The 27,377-nt window shown below is 44.2% G+C and overlaps 1 protein-coding gene across 8 annotated transcripts in view; it reads right to left on the bottom strand.

Annotated features, from left to right (window-relative positions):
* SCAF8 (SR-related CTD associated factor 8) overlaps window positions 1–21,615 on the bottom strand; it is a 256,444-nt gene extending 234,829 nt beyond the window's left edge. For 7 of the 8 annotated variants that reach the window (XR_012801048.1, XR_012801049.1, XM_075596939.1 and 4 more), the window contains exon 1: window positions 21,017–21,615. Coding sequence is in view for 6 of the 8 variants with exons in the window: in XM_075596939.1 (XP_075453054.1) it covers window positions 21,017–21,046 (30 nt within the window). In the remaining 2 variants the exon portion in view is untranslated. The remainder of the gene's footprint in view (window positions 1–21,016) is intronic. The other variant, XM_075596942.1, reaches the window with a different exon arrangement.
* Between the last annotated feature and the right edge of the window lie 5,762 nt (window positions 21,616–27,377).

Below are 27,377 nucleotides of genomic sequence, written 5' to 3'. Positions count from 1 at the left end.
GAAGACCCAGTGCTTGGGGAATGAAGTATTTGGCTGCAAAGTAGTACATAGTATTGTCTTTTAAAGCAGCAAAAAAATCTAAAATCCTATATGTTTCCTTTTTAAATAAATCAGTTCTGTAGTATTAGATAGTACTGACTGAATCTTTTTTCCCTTCAACTCAACGGTACTTTTAACTGATTTAAAAAAAAAAAATTATGAACGGTTCATCATTTGGTTGCTACAGCAACTATTTAGAAAGTCACTTCCTCTTTTGAAACAGGCTCCGACACCTTTTTGAGCTCTGCCCTTTGGCAACAGAGTATCACAAACAGATCGGTTGCAGTGTTTCAAGGAGTAGACTGTTTATTGCAGAGCTGAAAGATGCAACAATAATGTGTTACACTTGGTAGTAGTGTTGTACCGGGTCCTATATTTTTCTAAAACCGGGTAACTGTTACCCAGCAAAATGTTTCATTTTACCTGGACGGGTACCCGGTTACCCGGAAGGAACTACCAGCAGTATGAGAAAGACCGCTGCGGAGGGTGAAGAGGACCGCAGCGACATCTGGGAGCAGCAGCAGACGTCCTGGTGCGATGGCAGCAGCCGAAGTCCTTGCTCAGCCGACCAGGAGCAGATGGAACAAAACGCTGATTCCTGTGGGAGTCGGGGAATCATGTGACCAGAGCAGGAGCGTTCCAATTGGACAGCCGGGGAGGAGCCGGCTGTCCAATAGGAACGCTCCTGCTCCGGTCACATGGTTTCCCGGCTCCCACTGCAATTAGCTGTGTGCTTTGTTCCTGCTGCTCCCGCCGGCTGAACACAGATTTCTGCTGCTACCACCACCACCAGGACTTCTGCTGCTGGTCTCAGATGTCACGGTCTTCCTCAATACCTTCCGTCGCCGGCTGCAGGTAAGTGTTGAAGTATTTTCAGCTACTCTGAAATTACCCGGCTATTTTCGGGTAGCTGAAAAAGCGCCGGGTACCGCGTAATTTCGGGGTATTCGGTACATCACTACTTGGTAGTATAATGTTACATTGAAGCTGTAGCATTTCCCTGACTGTAGCACTGAAAGGCGGCCATTTCGATAGCCCTATAAGCAGGATATTGGCAAATCGATAACAGGAGAAGGGATCGATTGGCAGCATCGGTAAGTATTTCTCAATAAAGCTACTCACGTGCTGCATATAGTAAAACAAACTACCCAAAAAACAACAAGGTGTTTGCAGGACTGCTGCTTTAATTGCATCTACCTGGAACGCATGTGCTCTTCTGGGTTCTGAGAGACAAACCCTAACATTTTTTAGGTCAAGAGCTAGCAAAATTCAGAATTTATGGCTCTCTTTGGCAATTCTACCAACAGGAAAGATGTGTGTCACATGTTGGTTGTTAGGCCATAGAGAGGCAACTCTTCTGAAAGGTTCAAGTCCGCATTTTAGAGGGCAATAGCTAAAAGGTTCTAATAAATTGAGGGGTTTTGGTGTCCAAGCACAAACAATAAGGCTTACTTCTTCATATACAGTTTCTAAGCAAATGGGACAGCAGCTTTATTGTAAGTGGTTGGTAGATTTTTGGTATTTACTAAAACAATGTATAGGAAGCGGTTGAACTACTACTACTATTTTTTAATCCCTTCACTGTGAGAGGTGCCTGCAATGCAAAATGAGTGATATTCAATATCGCATATACCCAGAATGTGTTAGACCTTTATTAAACTATTATTACCTGGTAAAATACCAATACCTCACTAAATACAAAAAAAAATCCATTATGATGCACTCAAGAGCTGCCTCTGGTATAAAACTTAACATATATTAAGTACCAAATAACAGAAGGCGCAGGTAGCAAAGATTCTAAAAATGGAAATCTGTCATACTAGTAGAGACGATTTCCACTGAACAAATGCTGAGGGACCACTGTCGTCAACAGGAGGTGCTAAGTGAACTCGGTGTACACAAACACACACACAACTGCTGAAAGGTGTAGCCTCCCTCAAAGGCTTATTATGAACAAAATGGTATCCTACTATTAGGTACTGTGCTCAATATTGTGCGCACGGTGGAAATGGCAGTAGATTTGGTGTGTATATAGAGATAGAAATATATAATATCCATAAGAGTGGATATGTGTAGTGCAAAGATGTGCCAAACAGTGATGGTGTCTCTCCAACTTGGCGAGTAATACCCCCTATTGATTTTGGAGTGAGCGGTGAAGGAAAGCGATGCAGGGCTGTACTGTCATTCCTTCCCCCTGATGATGTAGATGTCCTTATACAGCATGTCTACATCATGACGGAGAGGCAATATTTGGTCATCTACATCATCAAGACTGAACAGGACACGTACCACTGTCCAGCCTCCTTGATAATGTCGATGACCAAATATGGCCATATACCCTCTCCCTCATCATGCCATGTAAGGGGCATCTACGTCACCCAGGGGAAATGAATTACAGTACAGCCCTACATCGCTTACCTTCAGCACTCTGGGAAGACGGCTCCAGACAGAGAGATGGAGAGGCGGCTGCAGCCAGCTGCACAGCTCATCTGAAAGGGGAGTATTGGTCTCTCTCTCCCTGCAGATGGCCCATTCAAGCGAAGGATTAACGCTGTGAGGTCCCTTTCAAAAGCATGGACCCACACAGTTTTAATATTTTTGGGTCGCAAAACTTGCTGTCCTTATGGCCACGGAGGGACTGGGATTAGTAAAGTCTTGCTACATCTATGTAACTGAATTGCTGCAGTGTAAATGTTAAGTATCCCTGTACACTTCTGAGCCATCCAAAACTTATTTCAAATGGTGAATTAAAACTGCAGTTCAGTCTTTTTTTATTTTTTATTTTTTTACTTCAATAGTTTCATGTGGGCAATCTCTAATTACCTAAAGAACTGCATAGCTGCCGGTCAATTCGTTCTCCGTCTATTGATCGGCAAAGTTTGGTGACATGTTTAAATATGGGGAATGTAAATCGTTGCTATAGGAACAAGCATGCTTGTTAAAATAGAATACAAGAAAATTGGTCTTTCAAAGTTGTTTTTTTTAGAACAGAAAATGCTAAAAGTATTTTTTCTTACTACAGAACTGATTTATTTAAAAAAAAAACACACATGCAGGATATTGCCTGAACTGCAGCTTTAATGTGTGTCTGTTTTTCCAGTTTTATTCACTCTACAATGCAGGCAATGTGACAATGTATCAATGTTGGAGTCCATCCTAAATTAATGACTCAGTATAGAGATATAAACATGGGTTGTTATGTGGAGATCTGCACGCATCTGGGAATATAATATATGTATGCAAAGCAGATTTTACATTTCCACATGGGTTTTTTGAACATGAACAGCTGCTGCAATGCTACTGAAAAGGGTATATAAAAAGCCTAAAACAAAAAGACAAATCTCAAAAGTGTAACCGGATGCATTGTTTGCTGATGTTTTAGACACATGTAACAAAGGGTACTGCTATTGCCGGAGTGCAATGGTGGCTTATTCTATGATATTCTACGTTATCACTGCCTTTGAATCCCATGGGTACTCTCGATTATAAAGTAATACATTGTCTCATCAGTGGGAGCAATTAAGTCTGCTACATCTGTAGTTCAATACTTGGTCTTTTGATCATGATAGATTAAAAGGACATAAACACTGAATAATAAATAACTAACGTTTTATATTAAGCATTCTTAAATTATTCTGGTCTTTTCTCGTTAAGTTAGTTGATATAAAGGTCCGCTGCAACCAATTATGAAATGTTTTTTTTTCAATTGGATATTTCGTATCTACAACCGATTATTTAACGTTAGATGTTATTTACGTTAGACATTATCATATAACAGAGCCCAATGTGGTCCACAGCTACAAATGCACATTTTCTAAAGAATGAGATGATTAATTTTATATTATGTCTTGAAAGTCTATTATTTTCGGAACACAACACCATTTTTGGGGTCATGGCGATCTATTTATTAAGTATTAAATATGATTGTACTATATAAATATACTGATCTGTTACATTGATGCTTTCAGAGTTCAGTTGATGACGCACTTCTCAACCTAAGTTTATAAAAAAGCACTAGGTAACTATTTTCACATGCCTATAGGGTTACACCAGGGGTAGACATAAATATAAAATACTTCGTAGCCAGCCAGAATATTTAAGAGCCAGTGTTGGCGGCTCTGTGAAACTGTGTGTGTCAATGTGAGTGTGTGTGTCTGAGACAGACAGTGAGAGTTTGACACAAAACACAAACTTCCACCCAAATATAAAACTGTGTGTTCAACAGTGGCAGCATTATATTGAATGCTGCACTGAATCTCAACCAACCCAGTGTACATCTGCGTTGTCCAAAAGGTCGGAAAGCCTGCGTGCTCCACCAAGGAATAAGGTGAAAATTGTTCGTAGTGTATAGGTGGTCACTGCAACAGGAACTCAGCCGCAAACGTGAATGATTAAAAACAGCTTTATTAAACTAGAATGCTGCGCATCACAGAGAACCACTCTGACGCGTTTCGTTCCACACAGGAACGAAACGCGTCAGAGTGGTTCTCTGTGATGCGCAGCATTCTAGTTTAATAAAGCTGTTTTTAATCATTCACGTTTGCGGCTGAGTTCCTGTTGCAGTTACCACCTATACACTACGAAAAATAAAGGCCTACTCCACTTGAGAATAATTGAACCTTTACTCCAGCCCCTTCTAACTGGGTGGGTAGCTAAGCTGGTTACCATCCTAAACACACACACACAGTTCTAGCTGTAGGGGAATGCCTCTCTGTTCTCCTGGGTCAGCATCCTTGTGTGCTATGGCACTCTCTGTGTCAAGGTATAGAGAGGTCTTGTCCCCTTGTCTTGCCGTCAGCATACAGTCCTTATGTGTGCATCAAGACATCCTATTTTCCTCAGGTCAGCCCACTTGTGGGCTAAGGAAATTCTCTGCAGTCCTCTTTCTCCTTATGTCAGCCCAAATGTGAGCTAAGGAATCTCTCTCTTGTTTCTCACATCGGGCTTTTTCTAAGAGTCCTAATCAGCCACGTGAAGTCTGGTTGATTGCCTGTGTGCAATTAACCAGCACACTGCAATTTCTCTCAAACAGTGATAAGTTCCTGTTAAATACCTCCCTTGTTTGTGGGAAGCTCGGGCTTACTACAGCCAAAGCTCATCCTTCCACTCTGTAGATATATCTCTGTGGCTCGAATGAGAGTGGATGGAGAACGAGAACCCTCAGTCCTGCTAGGATTGGAGTCCAAGAAGGTGCTTGAGCTCAGCACTCTTCAATCGCTCGAGGAGGATTTATCCCAAGCACAGTCTTTCTTCTGACCGCTTGGTCACGTATTTTCTCCTGCGTCGGGCGATCCTTTCTTCCCTGAGCTTGGGGTGACCACCTGCATCGGGTTCTGTAGCCATATTCACGGGTGGTTCAAGCTCGGTGGAGTTTTATCCATACTGATTGACTCCCGTGGCGTCTTCGTTTGGTTACCTAGTTTTGTACCTGTAGCGGTGTGAACACAAACAGTTTTGCCTCAATCTAGCCAAAGACTATCTTTCTAACGGGTATCTTCATTGTGAGTAATATGGATTGGGCCCTTGGACCACAGTAGCATGACTGTATTGGTATTGCGCTTCTCAGTCGTAATTTGGTTCTTCTTTCCGGATTGGTGTGGAAAGAAGATCATAGTACTGAGATGGCATTGTGGGTGCGCTTATAGCTTGCTTGGCTGTGATGTAGAACCTACATCTGGATTGAATCACACCAGCAGCTTCCTTCATTTTTCAGTAGTATCTTTGCTGCAGACACTTCCTAACATTTGACTGGAGTAAGATTACACACTGCTTCAAATGTTCATAATTCTTTCTTTGACATTGAATATTCTCCATATGGATTGGAGAAGGCTGGCTGCTTTATTCTGCCAATTTAGCCAAGTTTCATTCCTCTGTAGGCCGCCTGTATGGTGAGCGCTGCAGAGATTTTGCACAGATATATTTCGCTTTCCAACCTTGTTTGGACAAGAGCTTTGTAGTACTTCTTAATTACTCTGCTTTTCTCCCTTTTAAAGAAGTTTAGCTCATCAGCAAGAGAATCCTGTTTCTGGAGCTTGCTCTGAGTGTGCATCAACACATTCTTCATTATATTTTGGAGCTCTGCGGATTTTTTCACTCTGGCCGCAGCTGCTTGCCTCAGTTTCTGGACCTTCTTGTGCTCCCTCTTGTACCGAGTCACCTGGCCTCTAGCGATGCTCTTGTGATGCTCAGGGTAGCCTTCAGTTTCTCATGCTGCTCTGCGGGGACACACTGGTTAATCAAACGTTCCTGCAGCACTTGTACTTCTTTAGCAGCCTGCAGATTTTCTTCCTGCAGAGATCGCTGCTTCTCTTTGGCAATCTATGTGTGTACGCATACCTTGCAGTTGGTTCTGCAGTAGGAGCTCTGCTTGTGTGCGTTGCTCCAATGCTTCTAACTTTTCATCTATCAGCCTTGTATTTTCTCTTCTTACAGTTCTGTACTGTATAATATTCAGAGCCTCCTTGAAGTTCTCATTCCATTTACGCACTTGTGAGTTCAGTCGCCCGGTCTCCTGGTGTGAGACTTCTCTAGGTTGAGGGTGTGAAGCTCCTTCTGAGAGACTTTAAGATCCATACTTAGACAGCTTTTTGAGAGATGTCCAGCTCCCCAGCGAGACTGAAGTTCCTTTTTAGAGACTTCCAGTTCTGTGCGGCAGCTGCTGATCTCTTGGTGTGAGGCATCCAGTTCTATGCAGAGAGTATATGAACCTCATTCTGCGATATGTCCACAACTGTCCGAATACAATTGACCTCCTGGTGTGAGGCATTCAGTTCTATGTCGAGAGTGTGAACTTCATTCTGAGAGACTTCCACCTCTCTATGGCAATTGCGAACCTCTTGCTGAAAGACTAATCTCTTTCAGTGCCTCCTCATACTTCTGTTTCAGATTAGCAAACATTCGGTCAGACTTGCTCTGCTTTTCATCCATGGCGGTAATAGTAGTGTTCGCAGTATCTCGATCTGGCCATAGATCCTCCAATTCGGTCTGTAGCTCAGCGTTATTTTCTCTCTCCATTTTCAATTCTTCACGGAGAAGATCACAGTTATGCCTGGCAGCTTTCAGTGCATCATCAGGGCTGGTCATGGGATCGTCCCTCACTGGTTCCAGCTCCGCTTCCCTGGTATGGTTGGTTGAGGGTTCCTCAACCGGACAGACACTTCTTTGGGTTACACGATTTCTGCCTTGGGCCCTCTGGATATTCTGTCATACACATGACAAATCCACTAGGCTACAGGGCATCTCGGACCCCTATTTTCTCCGTGGGATCTGTGGACCTGTCTGTTCCTTCCACGGTAAGTTAAAAACCACTTTTCTTTTCCGGCCTTTTTCTTTTAGACGACTCTGTCCCATTAGGGATACTGGGGTCTCAGTCTTTATTTGAAACTTCAGTTGCTTCACTGTATTCACCAGGCTTTTCTTGCAGTTGCGTTAGCTGGCGTAGATATTCAGTGATCTGCTTCCGCTCTTGCTCCTGCCGATCACATTCGTCATCATAGAGAGCTGTCAGTTAGGTGTGTACTGAGTTCAGACACCTCCACCATCCATGAAGTGTTTTGTGGGTGACACTCGGTTCGTGTTCTCCACAAGAGATATCTTCATCCTTATCCGTAGCCTCATAGGACCAGAAGGGCCACTCTTCCATGGGGTAGGGTTCATTACAGGAACGCCACATCTTGCCCTCCATTTTCGTAGCATCAGGTGTATTTTTCTTCCTGACCTCAGGAGGCGCTATTGCAGCTGTTTTCATTGTTTTTGCTAGAACCCCAGCTGGTAGTCCTACAGGTGGGCAGACTTTGCTTACAGAGTTCGTAGCTCTCACAGGTATCTCTGTAGACTTTTTCTTCTGCTTTACTTTTGCAGATTTTGAGACATCAGGAGTCTGTGCACACATTCTCTCATTAGTGATGGATGTGCACTTGCTAAGAAAAACTTCTGCATTTTCCTTGTGACCACAGCGCATTGCTTGCAGCTGCAGTTCCTTGGCACGTTGAAAAAAAAAATATTCCTCTGGCTACTACCCTTTTTCTGGGACCACATAGGGATCATCATGATCATCCGAATAAGGACTGAAGAGACACTGCTCCGTGTGGCTGGGCTCTTTACACAAGGAACACATTTTCTTCCCCATTCTTGCAGAGTCTGTATTTGACTTCAGCTGGGATTTGGATTAACATTGGACATTGTTCAATCAAGTACAATCAAGGATCATGTGATAATGTCTGCAACCCCAGACACTATCTTGCTAAGTCTATAAAGATACCCGTGCACTCACAGATGTGCCAACATATGTCCTCCAACACAAGTTATCAAAGGCCAATGAAGACAATGTCATGAAAGATATTTAAAAAATAAGAATTAAATACATTTTAAAGGATAATCTTTTTTAAAAGAATCTTTCTAAAGAAAAAACTATTAAAAGACAAAAAATATAATTTAACAAAAAGTGTACTGTATAAGGCTTTGTTGGAATAAAATCTGATAATACAATAGTTATGAAAAAAGCAGATAAGAGAGGGAGGGAGTAGTCATGACTAGGAATTTTAGAAGACAATGGCATATATCTTATATAAAGTAAACACATTAAAGATGGCCAGGCACCCCGACTAAGGCAGAGCTTATAGTCAGCATGATTGTTCTAGCGCACGTGCAACATGCACAAATTGCATAAAGCCTATGAGGCCGCCCCTAGTGCGCACACGACGGAGCACGATGGCGGGTCCGCATTTTGAAGCGACAAATAATTTTGGCTTTTCAAGTGCAATCGCGTGACGTCCGAGTCACGTGAGCCGTTCAGCCAATGAGGGCGAACCAGTTTCGCGACACGTCCGCCACACCTCCCCAATCGCCTGCAGCTCAGTTCACACATTACTGGGGCTGCATGTGTGTGCGAGTCTAGGCGGTCTGTCGTGTGCAGGTAGTATAAGCTCTGCCTAATGTTTACAAACAAAGTTAAACTGTATGTTAATCTGAAGCATTAGCGTTACGGTAGGAATTTTAAATAAGGAAGCGTTTGATTTTATTTTTGAAAAATCCCTAGTATTCCACAACCCATATACGAAGGTCTAAATCAATGTGTGGATGTTTACCTTCAAAGAATACTCCACCGTCCTATTAAATGGACACTAGACATATATATTTATTTGTTGGAAGTTAAAGTGTGGAAAGATCAATTCATATGGTTCAGTATTAAACCATTGACCATGTGGATGGCTTTGAAGCAAATAATTTTTTTGTAACATACTAATATCTCCGAGATGCAAGTTATTTTTTATTAAAGGCTGTGTAATTTCTCGACACAACTATGTTTTCTTTAATAATATGACAATTTCCTGCAGCACAAGGGGCAATAAATTTGCCAATTCACAGGCAAAAATGTTTATGGCGTTTTAGGAAGAAAAAAAAAAATGTTACCAACAATACCATGGAGGACATCATACTGTGAACTAAGTATATCGACGATGTCCTCATGGTGTAATCAGGTTCTGTGGAGGCCATTTTTGTTTTTCTCAATTATATTAATGACAATGACGTGAATGTCAAAGCAGCAATTTTCCCCCAAATGTAAAATGTATTTGGGGGTTTGGGCGGTGCACCATTGCTGAAGAGCCCCATCCATACCTGGCTTTTCTAAAGATGGTGCCGGAAGTCATCCAATAGGAAGCAACAACGTAATGTGTTGTGGCTTCCTATTGGCATGTGCTTTGGAAGCCATTTTGTTCCCCCCCCCCCGAAAGGGGAAGAAAACCGGCAGCGTAGAACTAAAGTATTTGGGGGCCGGGGAGTCCAATCCTGTTGATAAAAAACAAGCAAACGGGATAGTATAAATTTAATATAGATTATAACAAAAGTATTTTTTTTAGATTTGCTTTAATACCATGATACACAATAAATTTTGGTTAACCCAATGCATGATCCTAACCTGTATCCTCTCCCATCTGGATTATTGTAACATACTACTACTACCAACAGGGCTCCCTGCCCCACAACTTCTTTCTTTGCAATCTATCCAAAAATCTGCTGCTAGAATAATTTCCAACTCTCTCTAAATATTCTCTGCTCATCTCCTTAAATCGCACTCCTGGCTTCTCATCAAGTTTTGGATCATCCACAAAGTTATCCTTACCTTCAAGGCTCTCCCCTCATGTGCTCCTCCCTACATATCAGCTTTGATCTCTTGTTATGCCCTTGCTCGTCTGCAGCATTCTACCAAAAACTGTCTCCTTTCCACCACTTTCACATCTATGGCTCTCTCTCGCATTAAAACTTTTTCCTCACTGCCCCTTACCTGTGGAACTCCCTCGCACTCGGTTTACACCAAGCACCTTCTCTTCATACCTTTAAGACTACGCCACACCTATAGTCTCTCCTACCAATGACTGCCATCTACTACACTTATTCCCTCACCTGCTGTCTCTGTAAATTTCCCAACATACCACAGAGATTATAAACACTCTGGGGCTATATAAAGATATACATACATAGAAAGCTTACTGTGGGTAAAACCATTTTAGGGGCACGTTCTTGTCAACCACATCATGTTATAAAAGTCATAACATATGGTCATTTGCTGCGATTGAAGAGAAAATGGAGCGAATAAAAAAAATTTCTCTCAGAAGCTACTGCAGAATTGAGCAGGTTAAAAGCATATAGTTATCAGGTTATCATGATCCTTTGCTTTTTGTAGGATTGTATTAGGTTAAAAAATAGATAAGATCTGCAATATGAAAAATAACTTGGAAAATATTTAAAAGTTGTAAAGAAGATATAGGTCTGAATTGTATTACAAATTACATTTTACAGCAAAAAAAGATCACTTGTGAGCACATTCCCATATCTCAGAGGTCTGCGACCCTGCCTTTCCCCATTATCTCTTAGGCTGCGCTTAGAGTGCCTTGTGCAACGTCGCTCCGAAACAAATACATTGGCTCCATCGCAAGCGCGACGGCGCGACCAAAAATGTTGAAGCCGGGTAAATTTGATTTTTTTAGAGACAGTCGCCACATGTGACTGTCTCTAAACCAATCAAATTGCGCCCCCCGCCCCCTTAGTGATGTCACTGGCCTTGTCGCCAGCGACATCGCTAAAAAATAAAATTACAACTTTCTCTAATGGCGACGGTTGACGTCATCGGTTGTGTCACCAGCACTATAAGCGCAGCCTTCGCATACAGTGCTTCCACTGCAGCCAGGGATTCTGGAAAATGACATGCAAATGAGTACAAACAGTGTATCAACTTTTTCTTCAAATCCATTTTAACATGGAACCCAAATGAGCTTATGCCTGCCAAAGTACACAGCTTTTCGGCACAATCTGGGTTAAAGAACTGCACAGCCAGTAAACCTACCCACATACAATTGTTTCAACCTTTTGGGTCTCAGTGTGAGGAAGGTAATACTGGCTTTGCAATGTGAAGCTGGGATGGGTTTCAACCCACACATTATATAAGTTATGATGGGTAAAAAAGTGACAGTGTCCAGCAAACAAAAATATTACGTGTGATTACATTTTGGAATTTGGAGAGATTTAAAAAAGTAATAGTAAAATTGATAATGCATTGCCACTGTCCTTACAGAAGTTTCTGTCACCAAGTTTGTTGACAGATAAAACTATTCAGCAGAAAAGATGGTTGGAGTATTAAAAAAAAAAAAAAAATATTTACATGTAAAATTTGCAAAGCTTGTCAAGATTTTAAAATGTCTCAAAACATAACCTGTAACAGCGAATACGGACTGTACTCAACAAATATAAACATGCATAGCAAAAAAAAAATGTTGTTAGATTTTAAGAACATTTACATTCTGTACAACCATAACAAGTAAATGTCTGCACTTCATCAAAACAAATTTGGATAGCCATTTAGAAAAGATTTTGGAAAGCAAAAGAGGGAGTTCCCTTAATACATTATTAAGAAAGGAGATGGTTTTTGATTTGAAAACTCAAACTTTTGGGGATGAATAACCAAGTTGACTTTAAGCTGTTTTATTCCATCAAAATAAATAGCGAATGAAAGAATATTAGCAGAGTGCAGTTTATATCAAGTAGGATATGCAATGGTTGTTATGCAAGCTGATAATACATGTGATTTAGCATTTATTAACATATATGTTAATATGCAAGACACTATGCTGCACCTAATGTTATACTAGCTAAAAGTACCTGGAATGGATGCATTTTTATTCTAACACGTCTGGGTTAACTATATTTTAGTTTTTTTCCATCAGGTGCAAAAACATACTTTTTTTTTAGTTCCCACTCTGGGACATGGATTTTCTAAATTCAGTACAGCGACATACAATCAAGCCAAATTTGGTTTAAATCAGTGCAGTTTTGAAAAGTTCAGTCCGCCATCTTGATTCAAAATGGCATCTCTATGTAAATAAAAAATATACATGCATGATCCCAGGCATTATTAGACTTCTGAAAACTGCCACAATGTAGGTGGTAAACCTTAACTCAAAGGCAACCTGTAACCCATTCACGTCAAAGAATTTTTTTTTCTCCTGTGGTCACCACAATATTCTTATGAGCCATAATAGTACAGTAATACTTCTGAACTTTAAACACATTGAATAGTTACAGATTAAACTGTATCTGAGGAACTGTAAAAAGCACATGGTTTTTAACGCCTGGGACATAATGAATTGAAGCTCGCTGAGGTGGGCTGAGCCACGCTGAGCAGATGCACAAACCCCCTGCATCTGTCATCAGCGCGGCTATAGTTTCCCCCTCCGCATGCGCGCTGATGCGTGCGGAGGCTGAGAAAATTGGAACAGACAGGGAAGATTCAAATTTGCCGCTCGGGGAAGCGATGTGAGCGGTCACATGACCGCTCACATCCAATGGGAGCGAGGGACTAGACCCGCCTCCCGCTCCTGACACGCCTCCGCCCCGCACCGAGAGCGCGCTCACTGCCTCGCCTGCAAGGACAGGAATAAGCTCAATTTTGGAGCAGGCGAGGCAGAGCAGGAGCGCGGCTCAGCGCTGTTTAATCCTCTATGTCCCAGAACTCCAACAGACTGTTGCTATTTGCTTCACATAATTTCCAAGGAATGCTTCCTCTATGCTCTATGTCAGGGATGTGCAAACTTTCCCTCCTGCACCCCCTGTCCGCACTCCCCCCTGCTCGCGCACCCCTACTTACCTTGTCTCTGGCGCCATGGCAACGCAGCGCCGGTGACAAGGTAAGTGTAGTTACAGAGGCCTTACGTGATCTCCCGGCATTTCATTTAAATGCCTTGGGGAAGAGCGTGGGGCCTCTGCAACCACCGTGCCCCCCCCCCCCCCCCTTGAAAATCTCGTGCCTCTCCCAGTTTGCGCACCCCTGCTCTATGTAGCCTAGGAAAAGTTTCTCAGAAATGTACCTATTTCGACATTAAAGATGCAGTCTCATTCACACTGTATTTCTTTCTTCCTAAAAACTAGACCGGGAATACAGCACATGGGAAGACCGTGGTCAATTAAAAACTACAAATATTATAATCCCTTAAATACTAATGTCCCACTATGAGTATCACACAAGATGACAATTGGTCCCTTTCCAAACAGAGATTGGTGCCCCACTTCATTGGCAAGCATGTGTAGTCCCCAAAGTGTTTCTCATTCATGTTGCTCTAAGTTGTAATCTGGGGAAGCTACGCGATAACAAAATGTTTTGGGGCTACACACGCTAAACGGGCAATGAGAACGGCTGCGTTCCACAAATAAATGTGGAATACATCTGCCTTCCAGTGCACCATCTTTTGGTCCTATTTTTGAAGCCCAATTTGAGTAGAAGCGACACAAAGACAACTGCAAGTACTAAGTTTGTGGGAAAAACAGAACGGTAATTTCTAGTCTAATATATTCTTCCTCATTTGTAGCCTGTCCCCATTGGGGCTGTTCTATACTGCGTGCTACGCCGTGCGCACAGCAGTTTTAGTTGGCTGAGGTTAGTCAGCCTTTCTATAATGGTGCCGCACGCGCACGGCAGTGAGCGTGGGACCGGCTGACAGGGGAGAGGATGAAGAAAATAAAGAATTTGCGCTGCTACCGCATGTGTGTATGAATGCATGTGTGTATGTGTGTATATGCATGTGTGTATGAATGTGTGAGTGTACATGTATGTACAAGGTTAATAAACAATTTATTAAAGTATTTATTTTTTTCAAAACTTATTTAAACACACACACACACACACACACACACACACACACACACACACAGTACCTCACGCGCACAGCATACACACAAAAAGCGTGCGGCACGTGCACGCGCGTTCGCACAGGCACGGCCGCACACAGTATAGAATGGACCTTACACACTCATTAATTACTGTTTTACCCGGCATTATAATTTTGCGTTCATATCCTGGTCTGGATTTATCAAGTCCCTTCCCACTCCCCTCCTATTTTCTTTGTGTAGCTACATATAGAATATTATAGATAACATTTTCTTGTGGGGCTTATGGAGTCTCCCATAAATACTACTAACTATATCTCAAAGCCACGAAAAATGTTAAATACTGTACAGAAGATCTTGAGAAAAGTAAGATTTTTCCTTTTGTTGAAGACAAAAACACTATTTATATACGTCTCTCATAGCTTTCCCAAATCAGTTCCAATCTCTGAAACAGTGTTTGCCCTGAAGATATTTCGACTCTGGCAGTAAACATGCAAAACACTGAGATTGTCACTTTTTATTTTCCACAATTACTTTTAAATAGCAAACACCCTAAAGTTTCAGCTTGATCTCTTGAACAGCCAAGCTTGGGTTAAAATCGCAATCCATGCAGAGCATCATTTTCTTTTTACTGCAAGAGATCTCTTCTTGCCCTTTCCAAAGCTGTTTTAATTTTAAAATCTGATGCTCTGTTCAGACGATATAAGCGTTGGAAATATGAAATATCTGGGAGGTTAAAAACAGAGCTCTCCCCAGAGCCCAGTGCAGACTGAAGGCTGCCTACACGCTAAAGCAGTGGTTTCCAACGTGTTTTTGGTTAAGGAACCTTATAATTATATTGTGACATTTTGGGGAACCAAAATCTCTCTAATAGCACGTCTGAGATCAGATGAATTTACAATGCTTCTGTATTTGGTACATTTTTCAAATGACCTGAAAATTGTAGGGAACCCAATGGTTCTTGAGAAACCCAGTTAAAAACCACTGAGCTAGAGATTAAGAAATCATGAATTGTAAGACACAAAAAGCTTTTTCTTTTTTTTTTTTAAAGAGCAGGACATGTTCACCAGGGAACTAACTAACATTATGTATGTTAAACTCATGTAGGCTTCTGGAAGGATAGCTGCTTTAACCCTCTGAGTGTCAGAGGGGTCGCGGTACCAGACTGCCACAGCCTGCCTGGCACAGTGTGGTCAAGTGACTGCGGAGGTCATTTTTCAGAAAATTAAAAGTGTCCTCCTCTGCCGTTTCCTCACAGGTTGGATCGCTCCCCACTGCATGGGAATGCAGGACGCGACATAACCAGGAATAACAACTGTCCCTGGGCATGATGCAGTAACTACGTCATGGGGACCTGGAGTGTCAGACCTCAGGACATAATGACTATATCTTGGGACACTCAAAGGGTTAAGATACCTTCAGGCACACTCAGACAGCTGTTTAACCCGTATGGCTCGTCAATCTGCTAGTAGAAGTTGTAAACCAGGCACACACAGATTTCGTTCACATTTTTACTCTCATAATCTTATCTTTGCAACCTAAAACTGCAGACCAAGCAATATCCTACGTGTTTTTTGTAATAAATCAGTTCTGTACTATGAGAAAATACATATAGCATTTTTTTTTTTTTTTAAACAACTCTTTATAACATTTTTAATGTACTATAATGTCACATCCCCTTCCTCTTCTGAAACAGGCTCGGGCACACCCCTTTTTGAGCCCGGCCCTCTCTCTAGCAGTGCACCAATTGTTTCTAGTGACTGCCTGGTCACATGATCTTCCCCACAGAACTTTGCATCTTTGGCCCTCTTCTGCTGCACTGACAGACATTTAGTTAACCCCCAAGCCGAATCTTCGCCAATCGATAACAGGAGAACGAATTGATTGGCAACTTAGCTAATTACTTATCATTGTGTGGATTGTATTGATGCTCAAATTAAAAGGGGGGTAGAGGGGGAGAAACGGCAGCTTGGACTGCTGCTTTAAAGCAGCAATCCCCCCAGAAGCATGAGTTTAACTCATTAGTGTTAAAAAAAAAAAAAACATGATTTTCTTAATCTCTAGCTTCTGAGGTTTCCATGGTAACCTAGACTGCATTAGGCTACGGACCCAGTGCTCCCTGCTACACGTGCGCCCGGCCGCGCGCGCACAGACTGCAGCTGTGATCAGTGGTCTGTAGGGGAGCGGGGCCATGACTGGCGGGTGCAGCCATGGCCGGGCATATCTGCCCTTCCATTGGCTGCCCGACGAGCACGGGAAGACAAAATTCTTGTCTTCCCTGCCAGCATACGCGTCACAGCGCTTTGCGCGCCAACACGCACACGGCCACTGGGGGCTGCCCCAAAGGCTCCAGAGAGAGAGCTCCGTTTTAACCTCCAGAACACTAAATATTCTAACCTCTTATATCACCTGAAGGTTATAAAGTCTTCATGGGCAGATTGTGAACAGGACTTTATTGGCCTCTGTTCAATATAACAAGCAGCATAATCATTCACAATTATTGATGCACTAATTTGCTCACAAAGTGACATGAGGCCAGTGTCAAATGTAAGACATTAATAAACAACTTTTTACATTATTTTTTATTTTATTTTTAACCAGGTGGAGCCAGCTCAGAGCTGGAGGATTTTATTGATGCTGAGAAAAACAACAATTACAGATATACAAAAAAAAATGTCATACATCCCATTAATACACTTCACCCCATGCCTGTTGCTCCATATCACCAGTTTCCAAAACACCTGCCTAAATGGCCTTCTTAGCGACTATTTCAAAGAACCCCTTACATGTTGGAAGTTATAACACAGATAATACTATCTTTTATTGATCACCCAGTGGCGCAACTAATGTCTAATGATTTGCATCTTCAGTGGTAGGCAAACAAAATCACTGCCAAGACCACTTGAGAGAAGCCTCCGATTAAGGTTTAGCATATGCTATCATTAAGGACAAAGCAGCAATCCCCTCTAGGACTCTTTTGGGGGTGGAGGGAGGGGCTGTTAAATGACCTAAACCTGAGGGTCCCCAGAGTTGATCCGTGGTCCCCTGACCGCTAGACACCCCCTGGTTCCAGAGAAACCCCTCGTATTTATTCCAGGATAGAAAGTATCTGAGGAACCAGCGAGTGAAGGGAAAAACGGATAAGCTTCGGGAACACCGCAGATCAGGTAATTAAAGAATAAAGCCTAATTTGGAAGAAATTGCTGCTTTATACCATTGCAGGAGCAATGCCAGCAAGGGTAGAGCCCTATTCCTACTAAACACCACATTGTGAAAGTATTTAGACATAACATATTGTTGTACAGTATGTTTATTTGCAAGTTTAAAATGTTTAGCAGGTATTAAAAATATAGGCCCAAAAGACCAATTCCACTAAAACACTGCTTTTTGCTGGGGCACAAGTTAAAAGGGTAGCCCACCCCATCAAAGTAATGACAGTGACATGCTTAATAGGTTAAACATAAGGGATTGGCACATTTGTATAAAGCTATATTCAGAAGTATTATTTAACAGACGTATTATTATGCTTAACATTTAAAGGGGGTGGGGTACCCACTGTGTGGGATTGCCCATTTATTACGAAGATAGGGTTGCAGTGATTAGGGACTGGCATGCCCCATATAGAGGCCTTACAAAAAAATACTTTGGAATTGAAGACTGCTTGAGGATTTCAAAGTAGGTTATGTGATTAGGGTGAAAAATTTATATGATCAATTTTGAAATTAAAAATATTTGTAAAATCGTGTAGGATTGGCTGGCTTTTAAAACCTCCATCTACTGTAGCAGAAGGGACTTCTCAAATGTATAAATCTGTTGATTCTCTTTGCTCTGAGGGGGTGTGTTCAATTAGTCAAAATGTGAAAGAACAGAAGTGCTAGAACCCAATAAGTCACTGCTGATCCTGATTGGGCAGCACAGCTAGACTGATCAAGACGAGGCACTAGACGGCTTGTTCAGTGGTACTCTCAAGTGCAGGATAGTTTTGGAGGTGGGTGGCAACGTTATGATCTTTGAAGTTGGAGAAAAGTTTTAGGCTGCGGACATGGTGCTGCAGCCCATGCGGAGGCTGAGAGAAAGCGTTTCTCTGGCCATAGTACTCGGGCTGTGGGGGGAGTTCCCAGTGACATCACAGAGCTGGTCCGCCCTGATTGGTTTTAATGTAGGTTTTTTTTTTTTCAACTGCACCTATGTGACTACTTACTGTGTAAATAACGTGCCCATGGCTCTACATGGCAACAATTTTAAGGTCTTTGTGGGTAGCTGCTTTGAGGGGGGTGCTGCCATTGTCTAAAAGTACAGGGATCATTTACAGACCAGCACAGGTAGCACTGAACTTTACTCAGAAAAATGATTGTGTACTTTTATTTATTGGATGTGCTGCTTCCACCCCCACAATCAAAACTCTTTACGTTTAGTAATCTTCTCATGCAGCTCAAGGCTGCGGCCAGGCACGGAGCGGGCACGCTGGACCTGGTGAGCTGCACCCTGCACTGAGATTCGTGGCCGGCTAGGTGCGCGCTCGTCTGGGGGCGTGGCCAAGACATCAGAGCTGGTTCGCACTCATTGGGCGAACCGCTCAGGTGACGCGCTTGCGAGCGGCAAAATCAAATTTGCTTGCTCTGCAAGCATCTAAGCGCCGAGCATGCGCAGGCGCTTGCTCACGCTGGCCACACACATTGCCTCAATGAGTTTCAGTGCAGCCAGCATGAGCGCGCCCGCCCAGTGCCACCCTGGCCGAGACCTTAGGCTACGGCCCCAGAATTTACTGCTGCATGCGCGCCTGGCGACACGTGCAGATAAAAGCCGCGATCGGCGGTCTGTAGGGGGCGATGGGATGCGCAGGGACATATCTGCCCTTTCGCTGCCCGCCGACCACGTTATCACGTCGCGGGAAGACAGGATTCTTGTCTTCCCTGCTAACACACACGACCACTGGGGCCTGCCCCAGAGGGCTGTGGTGTGTAGCGCGCACACCGTCACACGTGCCACAGCAGCCACTGGGGACCTGGCTTGATACTTCATACCATTCTGTTGCTCAGGAAGAAGCCTCGATCACCAACCTCGGCCTCCGTTGGTTGATGGGGCCTAAAATTACCACTACTGCTAGAAAGGACTCTTTAATCGAGTCCTTTCTAGTAGTTGACAGTTCAATTTAGGGGTCAAACCAAATGTAAAACTTATCTGAATAAGTGGCTCACTAAAGAAAAGGTGCTGACTGGTTCAAATCCTGGTGTCAGCTCCTTGTGACCTTGGGCAATTCACTTTATCTCCCTGTGCCTGAGGCACCAAAAAGTAGATTGAAAGTTCTACCGGGCAGGGACTGGTGACAGCAAAATTCTACATGCAGCGCTGCGTACAGTGTCAGCACCAAGCAAGAAAAAATATTAATATTATTGGTATACTTGGCTTCCCTTAACCCATTGAGTACTGGAACACAGGCAGCCCCCCTGAATATTATAATAATAATGAATGCTTTTATTAAACCCACTCTGCTGACTTAAAAAAAATGCCTCTACAGACTCTATACCAGTGTTTATCAACCTTTTGGGGGTTAAGGAACTTTAATTATATTGTGAAATTCTGCAGAACCCCAACCCTCTCTAAAAGCGTGTCTGAGATCAGATGCATTGTAAGGAACCCCAACCCTCTCTAATAGTGAGTCAGAGATTGATGCATTGTAAATTCTTCTGTATTTGGTACAATTTTGAAACTGCAGGGAACCCTTTATGGATGCTCAGGGGACCCAAGGGGCATAGGAACTGCTGTTGAAAAACATTGATTTATATGCTCTATAGTTTAATTTCTCCAATCCCTTGTTGAACATGGGGAGACTCTCCTAACCTTCCCTGCCAGCCCCTGAAAGAATAGATCCACAGAAAGGAGTTTTAGTGCAAAAATATTACTATCTAGATATAAAAAAAAAAAAGACTTTAGGCACGGAGAAGGCTCCTCATATCAAGCTCTTTGGAAGTACACCTAGATGCATAGTAAACTATTTTTTATTCCTATGCAGCAGAAAGAGTAAGAACTTGCTTTTGACACAGATCTGTTTGTCAGGAAGTTGTTCCATCACTGCACACACAGTAGAAGTTTTTTTTTGGCACAAGTATGTATAAATAAAAAATAAGACACAAGTTGATACTTCTCATAATATATGCAAGATGTAACTTCTTCCTAAATTTTCACCCTGACTCTCTTTGTATGTCAAATTTGTACAGGGAGATGTGTGTGTGTGCTTGCCATAGCCCCTCATTGTGTGTTCAAAATAACATTTACAAGGAATGAGTAAAAAAAAAAAGGGATCCACCTCTCTTCTAAGCCTCACCTAGTACAGCTCAGACCTGAATATACAGAGCATCACACCATGCACCCAACCTCCCCATACAACTATAAAATATACTACCATTATATATTATTTTTTCTCTCCAGGTATATGTGTACTTATATATGTGGATTACCCATATGCAGGGGCCTGAACCGCAGCACAGGCCTCGGTGAAGCATCAGACTGACTTCACTGCAACTCCGCACCCTCATATGTATTTATATCATTGTTATATACATAAGTGCATGTATGCATCCTATGGCAGAGATGAGGGGGGATATGCATGCCTGCCCTATACACATTGTTACCGGGAAGACAGCGGATCTGAGGCTGGGGACTGGGGGCCCCAGTGAGACAGGCAAATCCCGGCCCCGTATTACTGTATATCCAGTCCCAGCACAGACACACAGAGGGGGTATATAACTATACGTACAGCGATATATAAAGAGAGAGGATGGGTGCGTGTATATAGAGAGTGGGATCTACGGATACAAACCTCGCTGTTAAAGGTTTTGACTGCGTCCATGTTGTCGGGTGATGTAGAAACGCCGTGTTGTTTGGAGGAGGAGGCGAGAGGATGGAGGAGGGGGGGGGAAGAGGGAGGAGAGAAGAGAGGAAGGAAATGTGACTGTGTGCAGGGGAGGAGGGGGACAGAAACCTAACACCAACCACTGGAGATTATAAATATATATATATATTATAAACTGTGTATATTTAATATAGATGTTTGTACTGCGTAGTTCATGTGTTGGTGTATATAGTGTAGATCAGTTGTGCATATGTCTATATAATTATTTGTATATGTACATGTGCATATTTTTAATATATAAAATCAGATGTATGCAGATACGCATTGTGCGTGCAAATATATATATATATATATATATATTTTATATATATAATCTCAAGTCTCTTTGCCGCAGCTTCAATAAAGAATAGATTATATACATATAAATGTATGTGCACGTTGAGTGTGACTATATAGATAAAGAGTAGGTGACATGTATGATGTGAGTGCGCGTGTGATTTGTGCACATGGGGTTATATAAATTATTTCTCTGCATGGTTTGGAGGTGAAACTGCGCAGCAACATGGCTGCTGCAACGGATAATAACGCATTGGGGTTCCACAGGTAGCCACGTGACCAACCGCCGCCATTTTTGAATCTGGTAACAGAAACATGTTATATTTATAACGGTTCAAAACATTAAATGCAAAATAAAACACACACAGCCAACTCCTCCTCAAATTGTACAACTTTATTGGATGTGAAAACAGTTGTACGTGGCAGATTGAATCATTGCTGCTGTCGCAGCTCTTTGTTTCATATCGCAGTGCTCGGTTTTCGTGATCGCGCTGCTATGTAACGCGTTGACTTTGCCCGCATCAAACATGGCCGCCACGTAGAGCGTTTCGCAGGTTCCCTATGGAAGGAGCGGCCCCTAGAGGACTGGAGCGGGATTACCAACGAGAGCGCAGGCTCGGAAGGGGAGGAGGCAGAAGGTACCATAGAGAACTCTCGGTGCCAGAGAGTCTAGCTTCCGGTGGCAGTGCACGGGGAGGTGTTATAGTCACCAAAGTCATGTGACTTACTACAATTACGCCGAACAAGAGGAATGAAAGGGCAGGCAAGAGTGTTGTTTCCTGCTGGTGTGGAGTGGGTCAGGTTTGTTAGAGCGACCTCTGCCGGCGCCTGAGTGCAGGAAGCTCAGGGGAGCAGAGTGCAGCTTTGTGCAATCTATTGTACAAATGCAAATATTTCCACAATGGGCACATCTGCTGTCTGTCAGTGTAACACTGATTTTAACACGTTTTAGGAGAGTATCATTCTACCTGCATGAGGTATAGCACTGTTCTTAAGATACATTCTTAATTAGTAGTAATGGGTAAGGCTTGGTCCCTGCTGGCTACTGCTAAGGGCGCCTCGGGGACAAAAGCTGCCCCTCAATGGGGCCGGGCCCGCTGCGAGGGGTGGTTGCCGCGCCGCACGGTGCGTTTTTCCTGCAGACAGGAAAATTGTGATTAGTAGTAGCGACGGAGCGCTAGGCCATGCCCCCGGTGGTTCAGCCAATGAGGGCGAACCTTGCAGCGCAGCCGTGGCTACGGCCCCAGTGCCTGTGCTGCACGCGCGCCTGCGAGGCAGGCGGCGCATGCAACTGAGTTCCCCGGTCTGCAGTGAGCTGCAGGGGGGGGCGTGACGGTGGAGCAGCTGTGACGTCACCCGGCAGGTTCGCCCTCATTGGCTGAATCGTCGGGGGGTGTGGCCTAGTGCTCCGTCGCGAGTCCTGATCTCAATTCTTTTGGGAGCAGGAGTTTCTCTCGGCGCAGCGAGGTGGCCCCCGCTCGCAGTGGGCCTTCCCCCATTGTGGGATGGCTCATGTCCCTGCAACGTCCGCCACAGCGGGCGCTGCAGTAGCCAGTGGGGACCAGGCCTTAGAGTCTTCATGTAGAGAATGGACTGCTGGTGCATTCAATCTATAACACTAGTAATTTACAGAATCATCCAATCTGGCTCTTTAAAAAAGAGATTAGACACTTAATCTAAATGTAAAATAAAAAAATACAGGAGCTAGACAGCACTCAATTTGGATAAAGGTGAGAAAATAAGTAACCGATGCACACAGGAACAAGGAGGAACACTAATCCTCCACATAAACAATATACCAAATAGGAGAGTTCCCAGCACTCGATGAAATAACGAAAATAGGTATAATCCAAATTTAATTTCATATGATGAAAAAAAATATGAACACAACACACATCAACATTAACAAACAACTGGCATATATGGTCAATAATGATATAATGTTTTCTCATGTTTTATTATCAGAAGGGTACAGCAACACAGTTATACAACCCTCCCAGGATAGATACACATAAGGGGGGTAAATACTCACAAATGGGGCTAATCACTACTGTCTTCCAGTATGCCGGCAAGGCTAAGTGATCCTTGGTTCTTTTGGTCCATGTAAGCAGCTCAAGCTGAGCCGAATTTAAGTCCAGAACATAAACAGTTCTCCAGAGAAAAAGAGAACAAAGTGGCTAGTAGGCTCCTGGCTACTTTGCTGGAGTAGTGGGGACTGCCACCCACCCAAGCTGGATGCCCCAAGGGAAGAAACTCCCTGTAGAGGGAGAGGGGGGTTGGCCCGGTATTAAAGGGGTTGCACCCCATATGTCCACCCCCTGACCTCACCAGAGAGGCAAGGGGTTAACTGGACTGCGGTCCAGGAATGTGGCTTACACCTTGTCATGTCAGGAATATGTATGTTCCCCTGTTCCCATGTTTCATTATAATCCTGTATTTTAAAAATGTTTTAAAGTGCATTTCTGTATCTCCGGTTCTGGAGGTCGCAGAGAGTTGAAATTTGGCCAATATGTAGAGTCACTGTAGGCATTAAAAACTGGAAAATTTCGACCCACTGGGCCCACCAGAACGGAACTTATTAATATGTGAAAATATTAAAGTGTATATGGTATTTTGGATCTGCTCTGAAAATGCAGACTCCATCTGCTATGCTAACAGGCCAGGAAGGGCAGCTGGATGATTTAGCATAAGCCCTGTGATCAAAAGTTAACTGCCCTGATTGTTTACACTAGGAACCAAGTACTGATCAAAAGACTCTGCCACTCTAACTGTTTATCTGAGGGCGGAGAAGCATCAAACTGGAGTGGTTTGTAAGTGTTATATCTACACCTACAAACAATGAAGATCCTGCCAGATACTTCATCTGGTAGACTGGTCGTCGCCCTGATTTTAATTATGGGGCTACAGAAATAAGACCCTCAGAGTCCCAGTACGCATGGGCTAACTAGCTGGGGGAAGTAAACAACATAGAGAAAAGAACCCACTTAAAGCACTCAATGCCCCCTATGGAGTGTAATGATAATATTAAAATTAATCTTTAATGCTAAACTAATTAAAATAATGGGTGTTAAAATACATCAAATGATTCATTTGATGTATTTTAACAACCATTATTTTAATTAGTTTAGCATTAAAGATTAATTTTAATATTATCATTACACTCCATAGGGGGCATTGAGTGCTTTAAGTGGGTTCTTTTCTCTATATTGTTTACTTATTAAGTCACCCATCAGCACCTTACCCCCATACATTTACTTTAATATTTAGCTGAAGCGGGGTTCACCATTAGGCTAAGGCCCCGGTCTCTCCGCTGTAACGCGCGCCCGCGCTTTTGGCGGCGCGTTCAGCCGATTCCCCGGTCTGCAGCTCACTGCAGGAGCAGAGACCGGGGGGGGGGCGTGGCGGAGGAGTGACGGGGGCGCGGCCATGACGTCACCCGGCAGGTTCGCCCTCATTGGCTGAACCGCAGGGGGGCGTGCCTAATCGCTCAACGCGAGTCCTGCTCTCAATTCTTTTGAGAGCAGGAGTAGCTCTCGCGCCAGCGCTGCGGCCCCCCCTCGCAACGGGCCCGGCGCCATTGCGGGGAGGGCTCTCGTGCGCGCGGGCGGACGCTGTAGTAGGCAGCGGGGGCAAGGCCTTATAGTACCTAACTAGCTGGGGGGGCATGGGTTAAACTGTGTTTCCACGTTAGGGATTGGATACAGATCATTGTTCACCAATAGTCTGTATTCAATGTTAAGAATAGGGTTACAAAGGTATATAAACTGTGTCAACCCTACAGTTTTTGTTGTTCTTCTGATTTAATCTTGAATGTCACCGGATTGCTGGAGAATTGCTAGCTGATACTTCTCCATTCCCCAACCCTAAGTAAGTGTTACCTTCTTGCCTGTTAATTGTACTATATTTCTGTGTTCACCTTTTTAAGGAATAAATATATTTTATTATATCTAAGCCTCATTCAGTTCAACCCAGATATTTGGTGTTTGTTATATCTTGTCATAAGTTACCGTGACAAGCATATAATTAACTGGTGGCAGCGGCGGGATTGAACTGAACCTGTATTACAGTCTACTGCGGGACCCTGTAATATAGTGGGAACTCGAAGGGAATTGCGAGTTCCTGGGACTAAAGATATTGAACACACAGTAGTGCAACAGTTAACACAAGTTGTTACACCACCTCACTGCTGCGACCGTGAACCATGAGCGAGGCTGAAGGCTCATCCAACATGAGGACCCGAGCTCAGCTGAAAGACAAGTGCCGTGAATATGGACTGCCCTATGAAAACCAGGAGGTCGCAGACATGGTTGCCGCAATCGGTGACTATGAAGCCCGGCTTGCAGAGCCTCAGGATACAGCTCAGCTTGCACTTATACAGCCACCTGGAGATCAGGGAAGGAACCGTGTGCCGGGCGGCGGAATCTCGGGGAGGGAACGAGTGCACCTCCCGGGAGTAGTGCAACAGGAGGGGTACTGGTTGCTGCGGCTACCAGTCCGTTCACCCCTGAAATGTTGGCACTGGTTACTGCGTGGGGTGACAGAGGGACACCGGAGGAGCGACTGCAGTTTATCACTATAGCAGTGAACAGACCCGCTTATTGCCCCCCTGTCCAACCCAACAAAGATGAACTCAAACTGGATCAGCACAGTCTCACCAAGTTCGTGGAAGGTACTGATCAGATCGACAGTTTTCTAAAGAACTTTGAAACACAGTGTCGGCGGTACAAAGTGCTTCCCCAGCATAGGGTTGCACGTTTGGACCCCTTACTGTCCGGCTTGGCTAAGCAGACGATGATGGCGCTTCCAGATGAGTATGCTGATGACTATGAACACCTGAAGAACTGTTATTGTTTCAGTATGGTTTTACCCCTGTGTCAAGGATTGGACTTCGGCTGAAGTGGATCCCAGTGGCAGGAACAGCAGGTTGCGAAGTCAGGAAAGAAGCAGGGGTCCGAGGCAGGTGGCAGGTAGCGAAGTCAGGAAACAAGCAGGGGTCCGAGGCAGGCAGCAGGTAGCGAAGTCAGGAAACAAGCAGAGGTCGGCAACGAGGAAACTGGAACAGGGTGATAGCAATAGCTAGCACAGCAGTAAACACAGGAACCTTGCAGAAGCTAAGGAACCAGTATAAACAGGCAAAGAGGAACAGGAAAGGGAGGTTTATATAGGCAGGCTGGGAGGTGGAGCACAGGTGCAGAGGTGTCAGGTATCAGAGTCTGGAATGTTCCTTAGTTTAGCAGCAGCACTCCCGGTGGGCAAGTATAGGTACTGCAGGCTAGAACCAGACATTGAGAGTGGGAGCAGTCCCGGTGGTCAAGCATGGGAACAGCAGCCTAGAGAATATGACACCCTGAAGCCTACCGGGGTAAATTCCGTCAGGAAGAGAGGCAGCCCCTGGAGTCCTATGTTAGCTACGTGACCCACATGGCTTTGTACGGGATACGCTGGGTGGAGGGCTATGAGGCACGGACTTACCAACGCCTGCTGGACCTCATCTTTCAGGAGCAGCTCATGCTGCAGTGCCCGCCGGCGGTGAGGGCTTGGGTGTACGACAAGAAGCCCAAGACTTACCAGGAGGCGGCGAGGCTTGCAGATGACTATGTGGCCAGCCGAGCCCTGATGCCCACCAAAGCAGTAGCCAAAAAGTCTGCCAATACCCCCCAATGGACTCAGCGGCCATCTGCGGGCAGCAGTCCACCGAAGGTGGGGGAGCTCCGGCACGAGCGCCGGTGCTACAACTGCAACCGCCCTGGTCACATCAGACCAGATTGCCCGGAACCCCTGCGTTCCGGCGGACCCCATCAGGGGCAACGCACCCCAGCTGCGAAGCCGGTAGCCCACGTGCGGGTGGCTTCCACCATAGACTCCGGACCGGTCATGGAACCAACTCCCAGCGAGACGTCCGATGCCACACCTGTCCCGGTTTCATCGGTGCCTACAGCCAGGAGCGGAGGACATCTCAGCGCGGACCTGCAGCAGACGGACGGCCGGAGCA

Source organism: Ascaphus truei, chromosome 4 (assembly GCF_040206685.1).
Source record: "Ascaphus truei isolate aAscTru1 chromosome 4, aAscTru1.hap1, whole genome shotgun sequence".
Classification (NCBI taxonomy): Eukaryota; Metazoa; Chordata; class Amphibia; order Anura; family Ascaphidae; genus Ascaphus; species Ascaphus truei.
Note: the sequence above shows the minus strand (reverse complement) of the source record. Positions and strands in the feature narration are given on the sequence as shown.